The sequence below is a fragment of the Petromyzon marinus genome, unplaced genomic scaffold (genome assembly GCF_048934315.1).
Source record: "Petromyzon marinus isolate PM22_M1 ecotype Great Lakes invasive population unplaced genomic scaffold, UKy_Petmar_22M1.pri1.0 PM_G_Scaffold_37, whole genome shotgun sequence".
NCBI lineage: Eukaryota > Metazoa > Chordata > Hyperoartia > Petromyzontiformes > Petromyzontidae > Petromyzon > Petromyzon marinus.
The window spans coordinates 87,756-103,427 of record NW_027422950.1 but is presented as its reverse complement, the minus strand read 5'-3'; the positions used below and the strand labels follow the sequence as shown (position 1 = coordinate 103,427).

The following is a 15,672-nucleotide window of genomic DNA, read 5'->3' as shown; positions in this document are numbered from 1 at the left end:
CCACAAAAGCTCGGATGTGGTGCATAATAAATGAATCAATCTGATTGAAATCATGAACTGGCCAAACACTTTTCGATTTCAACATCACCTTATACAAGAATAACATTTTAAATATAAACGCACAACTTTATCTATCTGTGATGAGCGCTGCACTTTCCGTTGTTTTCATGCAGGGGGCGCTGCAAACCTACGCACCCCCTGCATGGACGACGGAGGCGCAGGGACAGACGTTCGATTACGTTGGAATCGATCTGCAGACGGCGGTCTTCTCGCACGGCCAGCTCCGTGTCGCCTTATCTCGATCCCGCAATCCCAAACAGGTGAAAGTCCGCATCGAACCGAACCCCCGGCAAGGCCGTCTACTTAACGATGAGAGAAAATTCACACGAAATGTCCTTTTCAATGAAGTCTTCCAGATGTAAATTGATACAAGCTTTTAATGAGGAAATAAAATCATCTAATTCAAAACACAACACAATTCAAAGATGTTTCATTTTAAAACTTCAAAACGGAGCATGGGGCACTTGCGTGAATGCGTCCTTAGTGTGCAAATGTTGTGACTTTCCTGGCCTGAAGGCCGTCAATGTGTTGGACCCTTAAATGGTGCACAGCGTCTCAACAACAGCAGTGGGGTTTGCTTCAACCGATGGTTACGAACATCCAGACGTGAATCAGCAAGGTGCATTTCTAGTCCCAGTTAGACAAAATCTACGTCAACATGTAAGACAAAACTACAATTCGTGTTGTAGAGAATGTACCTCCTCCTATACGTGTAACTTTTAATTGGTATGCCTTGTAACTGATGAATGATCCGAGCGTGCTACCTATTTCAAAGACAATGAGTTGCTCCAGATGCTTCGTGGAACACAAAAACACCATTTGACCTGTATCACAAGAACAACAGGTCTCACCTGAGTTCTCTGTACAGGTTACTTTCAAACACACACACACACTTTGTCCTAACATCACTTATTCAATGTTTGACCCTTACAGATCAAATGTTACAAGTATGCACAAAATCAGACAAGTATACATTCTAAATTATTGACAGGCATATTAACAAAATTGGATTACTTCAGTGAAATATACTGCATCACGTTACATCGTATTAAGAAGTTTTTAAAAAAAAGTTGCAGTCCTCTTCACAGTGCATGTAAAACATACTATTGTGTCATTCAAAACGAGTAGGCCATTGCATGCTGGCATCTGAGTGAAATTGTAGCAAATTCTAAACATTACCTACAAACTACACAACTGAGATGACACATCAATCATCGCCCCCTACTGACAGGCTCTTGTCCACATGCAGGCCGGTGCAGGGCCACCACCTTGTGCCACACAGGGGCAGCTGCTACTTGGGGATGCTCTTCGAGTGTTTCAGAAGAGGTACGACACAAAACTCCGAGTTGCTGAGGCGATTAAGCAAGCACCGTGTAAAAGCAATTATGATAACATAGTGAATGCTTGGGAGCTTATTGGCTCTTGCTCCTGGTTAGAGATCTACCCAACCCACAGGCCCACAAAGTGTTCAACTTCACATTCTTGTCATTAAAGGCCTGTGACAAAGGTGCATCTATTGTAGCGACATCGTCTCTGGCTTACACATCTACCGGGTCTCCACTTGACTTTGGATTGTCTCGGAGGAAGTCCACCCACACCTCCACTTCCACAAACTGCTGGGAGTTGCCTCGCTATGCCTCACAGTCAGAATTCTCCTCCTGCTTCACGTTGCCTCCATTGATGTGAAGGTCCCATTTTGGAATTTAATCTTCATCTTCACATTTCACCTTCACTTCTTCCCTCTTCACCATCACCTCTTCATATTTCACCTCGATACCTTTAAGAGTGTCCAAGCTGGGATTTTTGTCCGGTTCTTGTTTCATGAGGGATGGGCTTATTGTGGCACTTTGACTTTCACAAGCTGATTTCAGATTCCACTCCTTGCAGATCTTCTGATGCTTCCGTGTTCTCTGGTGTGATGACTGTGCAAACATCATCCCACACAGAGTGTACCTCAAGGGTTTCTCTCCTGTGTGTTCTCTGGTGTACTTGAAGATTTGATGAATGTGCAAATGCCTTCCCGCACACACTGCACTTGAAGGGTTTCTCTCCCGTGTGTACTCTGGTGTTTTTTAAGAGCAGATGAATGTGAAAATGCCTTCCTACAAACACTGCACTTGAAGGGTTTCTCTCCCGTGTGTGTTCTCTGGTGTGATTTAAGACCAGATGACTGTGAAAATGCCTTCCCACACACACTGCACTTGAAGGGTGTCTCTCCCGTGTGTGTTTTCTGGTGTGTTTTAAGAGCAGATGACTGTGAAAATGTCTTCCCACACACACTGCACTTGAAGGGTTTCTCTCTCGTGTGTGTTGTCTGGTGTTTTTTAAGAGCAGATGACCGTGAAACTGTCTTCCCACAAACACTGCACTTGAAGGGTTTCTCTCCCGTGTGTTCTCTGGTGTTTTATTAGATGAATCTGGAAATGCCTTCCCATACACACTGCACTTGAAGGGTTTCTCTCCCGTGTGTGTTCTCTGGTGTTTTTTAAGAGCAGATGACCGTGAAACTGTCTTCCCACAAACACTGCACTTGAAGGGTTTCTCTCCCGTGTGTTCTCTGGTGTTTTATTAGATGAATCTGGAAATGCCTTCCCATACACACTGCACTTGAAGGGTTTCTCTCCCGTGTGTGTTCTCTGGTGTTTTTTAAGAGTAGATGAATCTGAAAATGTCTTCCCACACACACTGCACCTGAAGGGTTTCTCTCCCGTGTGTGTTCTCTGGTGTGTTTTAAGAGTAGATGAATCTGAAAATGTCTTCCCACACACACTGCATTTGAAGGGTTTCTCTCCCGTGTGTTCTCTGGTGTGTTTTAAGAGCAAATGAACCTGAAAATGTCTTCGGACACACACTGCACCTGAAGGGTTTCTCTCCCGTGTGTGTTCTCTGGTGTTTTTTAAGAGTAGATGAATCTGAAAATGTCCTCCCATACACACTGCACTTGAAGGGTTTCTCTCCCGTGTGTGTTCTCTGGTGTGTTTTAAGAGCAAATGAATCTGAAAATGTCTTCCCACACACGCTGCACTTGAAGGGTTTCTCTCCCGTGTGTGTTCTCTGGTGTGTTTAAGAGCAAATGAATCTGAAAATGCCTTCCCACACACACTGCACTTGAAGGGTTTCTCTCCCGTGTGTGTTCTCTGGTGTCTTTGAAGGTGAGATGAATCTGAAAATGCCTTCCCACACACACTGCACTTGAAGGGTTTCTCTCCCGTGTGTGTTCTCTGGTGTGTTTTAAGAGCAAATGAATCTGAAAATGCCTTCCCACACACACTGCACTTGAAGGGTTTCTCTCCCGTGTGTTCTCTGGTGTTTTTTAAGAGTAGATGAATCTGAAAATGCCTTCCCACACACACTGCACTTGAAAGGTTTCTCTCCCGTGTGTGTTCTCTGGTGTGTTTTAAAAGCAGATGAATCTGAAAATGTCTTCCCACACACACTGCACTTGAAGGGTTTCTCTCCCGTGTGTGTTCTCTGGTGAATTTTAAGAGCAGATGACTGTGAAAATGCCTTCCCACACACAGTGCACTTGAAGGGTTTCTCTCCCGTGTGTGTTGTCTGGTGTTTTTTAAGAGCAGATGACCGTGAAACTGTCTTCCCACAAACACTGCACTTGAAGGGTTTCTCTCCCGTGTGTTCTCTGGTGTTTTATTAGATGCATCTGGAAATGCCTTCCCATACACACTGCACTTGAAGGGTTTCTCTCCCGTGTGTGTTCTCTGGTGTTTTTTAAGAGTAGATGAATCTGAAAATGTCTTCCCACACACACTGCACCTGAAGGGTTTCTCTCCCGTGTGTGTTCTCTGGTGTTTTTTAAGAGCAGATGAATCAGAAAATGTCTTCCCACACACACTGCACAAGAAGGGTTTCTCTCCCGTGTGTGTTCTCTGGTGTGTTTTAAGAGCAGATGACCATGAAAATGTCTTCCCACACACACTGCACCTGAAGGGTTTCTCTCCCGTGTGTGTTCTCTGGTGTGTTTTAAGAGTAGATGAATCTGAAAATGTCTTCCCACACACACTGCATTTGAAGGGTTTCTCTCCCGTGTGTTCTCTGGTGTGTTTTAAGAGCAAATGAACCTGAAAATGTCTTCGGACACACACTGCACCTGAAGGGTTTCTCTCCCGTGTGTGTTCTCTGGTGTTTTTTAAGAGTAGATGAATCTGAAAATGTCCTCCCACACACACTGCACTTGAAGGGTTTCTCTCCCGTGTGTGTTCTCTGGTGTGTTTTAAGAGCAAATGAATCTGAAAATGTCTTCCCACACACACTGCACTTGAAGGGTTTCTCTCCCGTGTGTGTTCTCTGGTGTGTTTAAGAGCAAATGAATCTGAAAATGCCTTCCCACACACACTGCACTTGAAGGGTTTCTCTCCCGTGTGTGTTCTCTGGTGTCTTTGAAGGTGAGATGAATCTGAAAATGCCTTCCCACACACACTGCACTTGAAGGGTTTCTCTCCCGTGTGTGTTCTCTGGTGTGTTTTAAGAGCAAATGAATCTGAAAATGCCTTCCCACACACACTGCACTTGAAGGGTTTCTCTCCCGTGTGTTCTCTGGTGTTTTTTAAGAGTAGATGAATCTGAAAATGCCTTCCCACACACACTGCACTTGAAAGGTTTCTCTCCCGTGTGTGTTCTCTGGTGTTTTTTAAGAGTAGATGAATCTGAAAATGTCCTCCCACACACACTGCACTTGAAGGGTTTCTCTCCCGTGTGTGTTCTCTGGTGTGTTTTAAGAGCAAATGAATCTGAAAATGTCTTCCCACACACACTGCACTTGAAGGGTTTCTCTCCCGTGTGTGTTCTCTGGTGTGTTTAAGAGCAAATGAATCTGAAAATGCCTTCCCACACACACTGCACTTGAAGGGTTTCTCTCCCGTGTGTGTTCTCTGGTGTCTTTGAAGGTGAGATGAATCTGAAAATGCCTTCCCACACACACTGCACTTGAAGGGTTTCTCTCCCGTGTGTGTTCTCTGGTGTGTTTTAAGAGCAAATGAATCTGAAAATGCCTTCCCACACACACTGCACTTGAAGGGTTTCTCTCCCGTGTGTTCTCTGGTGTTTTTTAAGAGTAGATGAATCTGAAAATGCCTTCCCACACACACTGCACTTGAAAGGTTTCTCTCCCGTGTGTGTTCTCTGGTGTGTTTTAAAAGCAGATGAATCTGAAAATGTCTTCCCACACACACTGCACTTGAAGGGTTTCTCTCCCGTGTGTGTTCTCTGGTGAATTTTAAGAGCAGATGACTGTGAAAATGCCTTCCCACACACAGTGCACTTGAAGGGTTTCTCTCCCGTGTGTGTTCTCTGGTGTTTTTTAAGAGTCGATGAATCTGAAAATGCCTTCCCACACACAGTGCACTTGAAGGGTTTCTCTCCCGTGTGTGTTCTCTGGTGTTTTTTAAGAGTCGATGAATCTGAAAATGCCTTGTCACACACAGTGCACTTGAAGGGTTTCTCTCCTGTGCGAGTTCCCTGGTGCTGTGTCAAATTTCCAGTGCAATCAGTGCTGTATGCAGGCTGGTCGCATTGTTGACTTGTCGTCCCGGCTTGCTGTGCTGAGTGCATTTGCTCCATCAGACCAGCGTGAGCTGCAGACAGAAAATAAGAATATCCACACCATCTACACGTCAGTATCGAGCCATGGAGGAATGAATATATACAGTCACACGTGACTTACACGTCTATATTCATTCATGTATTCATGACTAGCTGTACTACCCGGCTTCGACCGGGACTTGGATCCACCACGTTCGGCCGCCTTTGTCTCCCCAGTGGCGATGTTCATACCACAGCAGTTACTCGTTTTAGGCTGAGTCGACCTACGGGAGACCCAGAAGCGGTTGAAATAATTGTCGCCGGTGGTGGCCGTGAGCGAGAATCGAACTCGGGTCGCCGGGTTCGTAGCGCAGCGTAGCGCTAACCGCTACACGATAATGCGTTACGCTTCCACACACACACAGACACACACACAGACACACACAGATACACACACACAGACACACACACACAGACACACACAGACACACACAGACACACAGACAACGCTAACCGCTACACTACAATGCGTGACGCTTCCACGTGCGCGGGTCACGTGACAGATTTGACGTCACAGCTCACTTGCCGTGCAAAAAATCTATACATTATTGAGCTCCCCTCCGCACCCCTAAAACAACACAAAAGTGTATTTGTATAATGTTTGTATGGTGTACAGTCTGGAAAGTACCCACATGGCAAATTTCCAGTTTGTTGCATGTCGGGAAGTACGCTAAACATTTTGAACAGACAACACACACAATCACAACTTTGCCTTTTATATATATTTGGAGATGCAGTGAAAAACTTTCCCAAATTCATCACGCGGTTTCAGTTTTTTGATTTTCAGTTTGATTTATTTTGGTTATAGTCCCGTGAGCCATTCGGCTCTTGAATTGGGTGCAACCACAACAAGCAACAAAACAAAAACACGACCAAGAAAAACATCTTACAGTGACTATGTGTGACTGTGCAAACAGCACTGTCATGGCACGCAATGAGAGGGCAAATGTCATAAATATTCCTGTAAGCCCACGCATCTTCAACATTAATGTTGCCATAGAAACGTTGTGGGGTTTTTTGCTTCATTTAAAAAAAGATAAATTATTATATGTTATTTTTATTTTATTTTCTATCTACGTGACTTTACCGAAAGAACCAAGAATATTAATTCCTGCAGTCACCAAAGTTTTAAGTCAAAACATTCACACACGTTGACAAAGCCTCGCCTTGTGTTGTTGTGGGCAGGTCGCTTCTGATAACAAGAGCGGTATAGCAGCTCAAGCGGGCTTGGCCTGCTAACAAAAGAAAATACAAACTGCGTGAATATTTACAATAAAACAAAGTTACAAAGTGGCGAGCTGGGTGAAGACAAATTAAACTTAAGCGAGATAATTAAAGTGAATGCAATCAGGCGAGGGCAGGAGGCAAGGCCCCGCGTGGCTAGGCCCCGCGTTGTAAAGTTCCAACCTGGACATCGATTCCCATGCTCGCTGCTACTCAACTGACATCCCTGAGAGAGAGAGAGGCTCTACCTTGGTAAACAACAACAACAACCACCACCACCACAACGACCACCACCACAACGATGAGAATTTCTCACCTCGGATTTCAGTGCAAGCGCACACACGGCAGCTTCCTGTTACCTCGCGAAAGCAGGAAGTAGTATGACGTCACTTCCCTCCCTAGGGCGGCTCTGTAACTGAATAAATTATGTTAATGAAGCCGGCCCATATGCCGAGGGATGGGGGCGTGGGTGCTGAACCTGTCGCAATAAACTTGCGACGGCTTTAACGGTCACATTATGTTAATGAGCCACCAGTCACTGGGCGTAGCTTTGCCCAAATAAGGATTGCCACTGGAACGATATCGGCAGTGACCCAGCGGAGGTGACGTCACGCTCAAGAGCGCGGTGGACGGGGGAGGGGTGAATACCGTGGTGACATGACGTCACTAGCGAGGTACACCTCACCCTGGCGTTTCACGCCGATGAGGCAATGCAGAGTGGTGACGTCACAGAGTTGGCGTTTAAGTTGATTTAGATTCATTTTCCATTGCTCCCTCACTTGGGTGTGTGAGCTCAGCAACAACAACGTGGGCATTATTGTGTATACACTGTGTGTGTGTACACTGTGTGTGTACACTGTGTGTATACTGTGTGTGTACACTATGTGTATACACTGTGTGTGTACACTGTGTGTATGTACACTATGTGTATACACTGTGTGTCACTGTCACTGTGTGTGTGTCACTGTGCCTGGCACAAGCTTCGTGGTGACGTCACTGCCACTTAGTGGCGAATGGCGATTGTTGTGTCACTGTGTGTGTACCCTGTGTGTACACTATGTGTGCACACTATGTGTGTCACTGTGTGTGTATACACTGTGTGTACCCTGTGTGTACACTGTGTGTGTACACTGTGTATACACTGTGTGTGTACACTGTGTGTACACTGTGTGTACATTGCGTGTGTACAGTGTCTACACTGTGTGTGTACACTGTGTGTGTACACACTGTGTGTGTACACTGTGTGTGTGTATACTGTGTGTGTGTACACTGTTTGTGTCCGCATCGAACCGAACCCCCGGCAAGGCCATCTACTTAATGACGAGAGAAAATTCACACGAAATGTCCTTTTCAATGAAGTCTTCCAGATGTAAATTGATACAAGCTTTTAATGAAGAAATAAAATAATCTAATTCAAAACACAACACAATTCAAAGATGTTTCATTTTAAAACTTCAAAACGGAGCATGGGGTACTTGCGTGAATGCGTCCTTCGTGTGCAAATGTTGTGACTTTCCTGGCCTGAAGGCCGTCAATGTGTTGGACCATTATTGGTGCACAGCGTCTCAACAACAGCAGTGGGGTTTGCTTCAACCGATAGGTAACGAACATCCAGACGTCAATCAGCAAGGAGCATTTCTAGTCCCAGTTAGACAAAATCTACATCAACACGTAAGACAAAACTACAATTCGTGTTGTAGAGAATGTACCTCCTCCTATACGTGTAACTTTCAAGTGGTATGCCTTGTAACTGATGAATGATCCGAGCGTGTTCCCTATTTCAAAGACAATGAGTTGCTCCAGATGCTTCGTGAAACACAAAAATACCCTTTGACCTGTATCACAAGAACAACGGGTCCCACCTGAGTTCTCTGTACAGGTTACTTTCAAACACACACACTTTGTCCTAACATCACTTATTCAATGTTTGACCCTTATAGATCAAATGTTACAAGTAAGCACAAAACCAGACAAGTATACATTTTAAATTATTGACAGGCATATTAACAAAATTGGATTACTGCAGTGAAATATACTGCATCACGTTACATCGTATTAACAAGAAGCTTTTAAAAAAAGTGGCACAGTCTACTTCACAGTGTATGTAAAACATACTATTGTGTCATTCAAAACGAGTAGGCCATTGCATGCTGGCGTCTGAGTGAAAATGTAGCAAATTCTAAACATTACCTACAAACTACACAACTGAGATGACACAACAATCATCGCCCCCTACTGACAGGCTCTTTTTTTCGATTTAAAGCTTTCGTGACTGCAAGGATTCATCTTCTTTGGTTCTTTCGGTAAAGTCACGTAGAATCTTAGCAGCGTTCATTGTAGCTCTGACGTCCCGACAGGTTTGTTCCTTCACCTGAAGGCCACTTGTGTTGTGGCCTAAACGTCTTGAGAATTTTATTGTTTTATTTTATTATTTTATTCTCATTCTACGTGACTTTACCGAAAGAACCAAAGAAGATGACAGGCTCTTGTCCACATGCAGGCCGGTGCAGGGACACCACCTTGTACCACACAGGGGCAGCTGCTATTTGGGGATGCTCGAGCGTGAGATGAGATACAAAACTCCGAGTTGCTGAGGCGATTAAGCAAGCACCATGTAAAAGCAATTATTGTAACATAGTGAATGCTTGGGAGCTTATTGGCTCTTGCTCCTGGTTAGAGATCTACCCAACCCACGGGCCCACAAAGTGTTCAACTTCACGTTCTTGTCATTAAAGGCCTGTGACAAAGGTGCATTTATTGTAGCGACATCATCTCTGGCTTACACATCTACCGGGTCTCCACTTGACTTTGTCCACCCAAACCTCCACTTCCACAAACTGCTGGGAGTTGCCTCGCTCTGCCTCACAGTCAGAATTCTCCTGCTTCACGATGTGAAGGTCCCATTTTGGAGTTGAATCTTCATCTTCATATTTTACCTTCACCTCTTTGCTCTTCACCATCACTTCACCACATTTCACCTTTACTTCTTCGCTCTTCACCATCACTTCTTCCCTCTTCACCTTCACTTCTTCATATTTCACCTGGATACCTTTAAAACTGTCCAAGCTGGAATTTTCTTCTGGTTCGTGTTTCATGAGGGATGGGCTCATTGCGGCACTTTGACTTTCACAAGCTGATTTCAGACTCTACTCATTGTGGATCTTCTGATGCTTCTGTGTTCTCTGGTGTAGTTGAAGATTTGATGAATGTGCAAATGCCTTCCCGCACACACTGCACTTGAAGGGTTTCTCTCCCGTGTGTACTCTGGTGTGTTTTAAGAGCAGATGACTGTGAAAATGCCTTCCCACACACACTGCACTTGAAGGGTTTCTCTCCCGTGTGTGTTCTCTGGTGTGTTTTAAGAGCAGATGACTGTGAAAATGCCTTCACACACACACTGCACTTGAAGGGTTTCTCTCCCGTGTGTATTCTCTGGTGTGTTTTAAGAGCAAATGAATCTGAAAATGCCTTCCCACATACACTGCACCTGAAGGGTTTCTCTCCCGTGTGTGTTCTCTGGTGTTTTTTAAGAGCAGATGAATCAGAAAATGTCTTCCCACACACACTGCACAAGAAGGATTTCTCTCCCGTGTGTGTTCTCTGGTGTGTTTTAAGAGCAGATGACCGTGAAAATGCCTTCCCACACACACTGCACTTGAAGGGTTTCTCTCCCGTGTGTGTTCTCTGGTGTGTTTTAAGAGTAGATAAATCTGAAAATTTCTTCCCACACACAGTGCACTTGAAGGGTTTCTCTCCCGTGTGTGTTCTCTGGTGTGCTTTAAGAGCAGATGACCATGAAAATGCCGTCCCACACACACTGCACTTGAAGGGTTTCTCTCCCGTGTGTGTTCTCTGGTGTTTTTTAATATTAGATGAATCTGGAAATGCCTTCCCACACACACTGCACATGAAGGGTTTCTCTCCCGTGTGTGTTCTCTGGTGTGTTTTAAGAGCAAATGAATCTGAAAATGTCTTCACACACATACTGCACTTGAAGGGTTTCTCTCCCGTGTGTGTTCTCTGGTGTTTTTTAAGAGTCGATGAATCTGAAAATGCCTTGCCACACACAGTGCACTTGAAGGGTTTCTCTCCTGTGCGAGTTCTCTGGTGCCGTGTCAAATTTCCAGTCCGATCCGTGCTGTATGCATGCTGGTCGCATTGTTCACTTGTCATACCGAGCTGCGCTGAGTGCATTTGCTCCATCAGACCAATTCTGCGGAGGAAGCGTCAGAGGAAGCGTCAGCTGCAGACAGAAAAAAATAATATCCACACCATCTACACGTCAGTATCGAGGCACAGAGGAATGCATATATAGTCACATGTGACTTCCACGTCTATACTATACTTGTTCATATATTCATGATGTAGTAAAACGTTTCCCAAATTCATCACAGGGCTGTTATGGCACACAATGAAAGGGCAAATGGTTATAAACATGCCTTGAAGTCCTCGTATCTTCAAAATGAATGTTCACCCAAAACTCCGAGCACACAATTTCAGCTGTCTGGCTACAAAAGGAATATTTATGAGAGCTAAATTCAGCTGACATAGCAGAGGGTGTTGAAAACAATACTATTTCTGTAATGCAGAAATTCATAAATTAACGTTCAATCGCAACTTAGAGGTGTGAATCCAGGCTCAGATGTCCTTGAATGCTGGGATGAACAGTTCCGACTTCAGCTGCATGTGGGTGCTGTGTTAACTTCCTGTTTCCATTCTTATAAAGAGTTCCAGAGGAAAACAAAAGTAAACTATTGTTATGATATAACCTCCGTGTTCAACAGAGTTAATAGACGTTACTGCAAACACAAACTGTACACTGTCACTGGGTAAACAGGCGGTGGCGTGTCTAGAATCACGCCTGGCCACCTTCATCTGCTTGGCATGAATGCTTCCTCACTCCACCAAGTAGTTAATTGAGGATCAACGAACATAGCTGAGGCTAACTGGAGTTTGCGTGTCTCTCTCCGTGGTGAGATGTTAACTACCTCACCTGGTATACAGGAAGTCGTGGGTTTGTGTGTCACTCCGTTTAGCGTCTTTGACCGATAGACATTGACACACGTATTCTTGTTTCTTTTGGTAAAGTTACGTAGATAGAAAATAACAATAACAGATAATACAATTACATTAAAGACCACTTGTGTTGCGATCAAAACGACATGAGTTGTGCTTTATTTACAATTTAGTTTTATTATTTTATTGCTATTTTTATTTTATTTTCTATCTACGTGACTTTACCGAAAGAACCAAGAATATTAATTCCTGCAGTCACCAAAGTTTTAAGTCAAAACATTCACACACGTTGACAAAGCCTCACCTTGTGTTGTTGTGGGCAGGTCGCTTCTGATAACAAGAGCGGTATAGCAGCTCAAGCGGGCTTGGCCTGCTAACAAAAGAAAAAAAACTGCGTGAATATTTACAATAAAACAAAGTTACAAAGTGGCGAGCCGGGTGAAGACAAATAAAACTTAAGCGAGATAATTAAAGTGAATGCAATCAGGCGAGGGCAGGAGGCAAGGCCCCGCGTGGCTAGGCCCCGCGTTGTAAAGTTCCAACCTGGACATCGATTCCCATGCTCGCTGCTACTCAACTGACATCCCTACGAGAGAGAGGCTCTACCTTGGTAAACAACAACAACAACCACCACCACAACAACCACAATCGCAATGAGAATTTCTCACCTCGGATTTCAGTACAGGAAGCTATTGCTATTGCTTCCTGTACCTCGTGACGTCACGCGGCAGCAGGTGGCGTGACGTCACTTCCGTGGTACGAGACACGCTCCCACAATGAGCTGCTCCGTAAATAAATAAATTAGAGTATGATTAAATTATGTTAATGTACCATGCGATATATCATAGGTGCTGAACCCGTCGCAATAAACTCGCGACGGCTTTAACGAATAGATTATGTTAATGAGCCGCCAGTCACTGGGCGTAGCTTTGCCCAAATAAGGATTGGCACTGGAACGATAACGCCAGTGACCCATGCGGAGGAGACGTCACGTTCAAGAGCGCGGTGGAATACCTTGGTGACATGACGTCACTAGCGAGGTACACCTCCCCCTGGCGTTTCACGCCGAAGTAATGCTGAGTGGTGACGTCACAGAGCAGGGTTGGAGTTTAAGTTGATTTAGTTTCATTTTCATTGCTCCCTCCCTTGGGTGCGTGGGCTCAGCTACAACAACGTGGACATTATTGTGTATACACTGTGTGTGTGTACACTGTGTGTACACTATGTGTGTGTGTACACTGTGCGTGTGTACACTGCGTGTACACTGTGTGTACACAGTGTGTGTGTACAGTGTGTGTGTACATTGTGTGTACACTGTGTGTGTGTGTACTGTGTGTGTACACTGTGTGTGCAAGCCAACTGTGGACCGGTTTTGGTGGACAATGTCTCAACAGCAGTGGGGTTTGCTTCAAGCCATGGTCGTGAACATCCAGACGTTAATCAGCAAGGAGCATTTCTAGTCCAAGTTCGACAAAATCTACGTCAACACGTAAGACAAAATTATAATTCGTGTTGTAGAGAATGTACCTCCTCCTCTACGTGTAACTTTAAGGTGGTATGCCTTGTAACTGATGAATGATCCGAGTGTGCTTCCTATTTCAAAGACGATGAGTTGCTCCAGATGCTTCGTGAAACACAAAAGTACCCTTTGACCTGTATCACAAGAACAACGGGTCTCACCTGAGTTATCTGTACAGGTTACTTCCAAAACACACACACACACACTTTGTCCTAACATCACTTATTCAATGTGTGACCCTTATAAATGAAATGATGCATGTACACACAAAATCAGACAAGTGTTCAATCGAAATAATTGACAGGCATTTTAACAAAATTTAATTACTGCAGTGAAATATACTGCATCAGATAACATCTGATTAAGAAGCTATTTAAAAAAATATGCAGCGTCTGCTTAACAGTGGATGTAAAACATACTATTGTAGTGTCATTCAAAACGAGTAGGCCATTGCATGCTGGCGAATTCTAAACATTAGCGACAAATTGCAGAAGGGTCAAATACTTATTTCCCTCATTAAAATGCAAATCAATTTATAACATTTTTAACATGCGTTTTTCTGGATTTTTTTGTTGTCATTCTGTCTCTCACTGGCCAAATAAACCTACCATTAAAATTCTAGACTGATCATTTCTTTGTCTGCGGGAAAACGTACAAAATCAGCAGGGGATCAAATACTTGTTTCCCTCACTGTACATACATACATTCCCTCACTGTACACACAGTGTGCGGGTTGACTGAATGAGGCGGTGTCCAGGTCTGGCTCAGGTGTCACTCCGCCACTTGACGGTTAGCCGTGACGGAGAATCAAACTCGGGCGGTGGAGTTCATCGCGCACCGCGCTCACCACGGCGACAACCGCTCCACCCCACGCGTTATTGAAAGATGAAATTTTCACCGAAAACTTTCGCGGCTGCAGGAATTAAAATATTCCTCATTTGCCGTTACGTCTACGTGACTTTACCGAAAGGACCGAGAATATCGATGTGAAACACAACACACGATTCGCAATAGCTAAACGGTTTGCGCCTGGGTACATGCTAATTTGTGTCCCATTGTCTCTGAAACCCAGTCCCTTCATCTCTGGCTATTTAAGGGCTCGGTACAGAGCTGCTTCACCTCTTAACTGTGTGCGTGTCTCCCCCATAGGTCTCTCTACGGTATGTATTCTATCACTATCTTAAATTTCACACTCAACTTACAATTTAACAATCTTTGAAATAGCGTATTCAACTAGACCATGCGTTAATTGTGCTTAAACCGACCATCTGTGTTGCTTTACATAGTTTCCAAATTTTGCTAAACCCTGTTTGATTTAGTGTGATGCTCCGTCTCTCTGTATCCCCTGGTATATCTGTGTTAATTCCCTCTACTTAAGGTCTGTATATATATCTGCGGTTACGTGTTTCCTCTACCTGATGATGATTGCTTGTGTTGCGATCGAAACGTCGTATGTTATGTAATTTTATTTTTTCTTATTTCTACGTTACTTTACCGAAAAAAAACAAAGATTAATTCAGTGGATGTTTGTTCGATGCGACGGCGGTGTTGGCGCGTAGGGGGCTGCGTATTTGTGGAACGTCGTCGTTTCAGACTCAGAGTTTGCTGCCAGCGGCGGAGACCGCTGTGGCTCGCAGCTGTGGGCTTGTCGGAGCAACCCCGAAACTTGGGGGGGCTTGCCCCACTTCCTCCTCCCTCGGTGGCCGTACCAGACGAGAGCCGCTGACTTCTTTGCCAATGGAACCCATTTCAAAGCGTCTCTTCTTCTTCTGCTGCTGCTCACCCAAGCATTGCCGCCACTCTTCTCAGATCGGCAGCTGCGAGCTCGTCGTGACGATCCCTCATTGCTGCGACGCGAAAGACGACCACGATTACAAACAGCGTCTTACGACGACAATGCGACTGAAGATGTGGACAGCGTCGACTGGACGCGTTGACAGCTCAGGATGCGGCACGGGAGAGTTTGATGTGTGCACGACCGTGTCTCGCGTTATATATTAATACACACGCCTACTCGGGATGTGTGTTTTAAGAGAGAAGGGCCTTTGTGGTGCTCGGTTTTTTTGTTATCACCTCTGACGGATTATGGCCCAAGTCGAACTTCGACTTTCATTTGAATGTTCAACCTCTTGACCCCGAGTAAGACTATACGCAGTTAATACCGCTCAGCTTATACAACAACACCTCGCTTTTACAGTTGTATTGATCAACCTCTTGACCCCGAGTAAGACTATACGCAGTTAATACCGCTCAGCTTA

General features: G+C 44.6%; 1 protein-coding gene across 1 annotated transcript; it reads right to left on the bottom strand.

The window, feature by feature from the left end:
• Positions 1–9,321: 9,321 nt before the first annotated feature.
• On the bottom strand, positions 9,322–11,107 carry LOC142915913 (uncharacterized). The gene has a single exon (XM_076061539.1). The coding sequence runs from the start codon at positions 11,080–11,082 to the stop codon at positions 10,030–10,032; it is 1,053 nt and encodes a 350-aa protein (XP_075917654.1). The 5' UTR covers positions 11,083–11,107; the 3' UTR covers positions 9,322–10,029.
• Between the last annotated feature and the right edge of the window lie 4,565 nt (positions 11,108–15,672).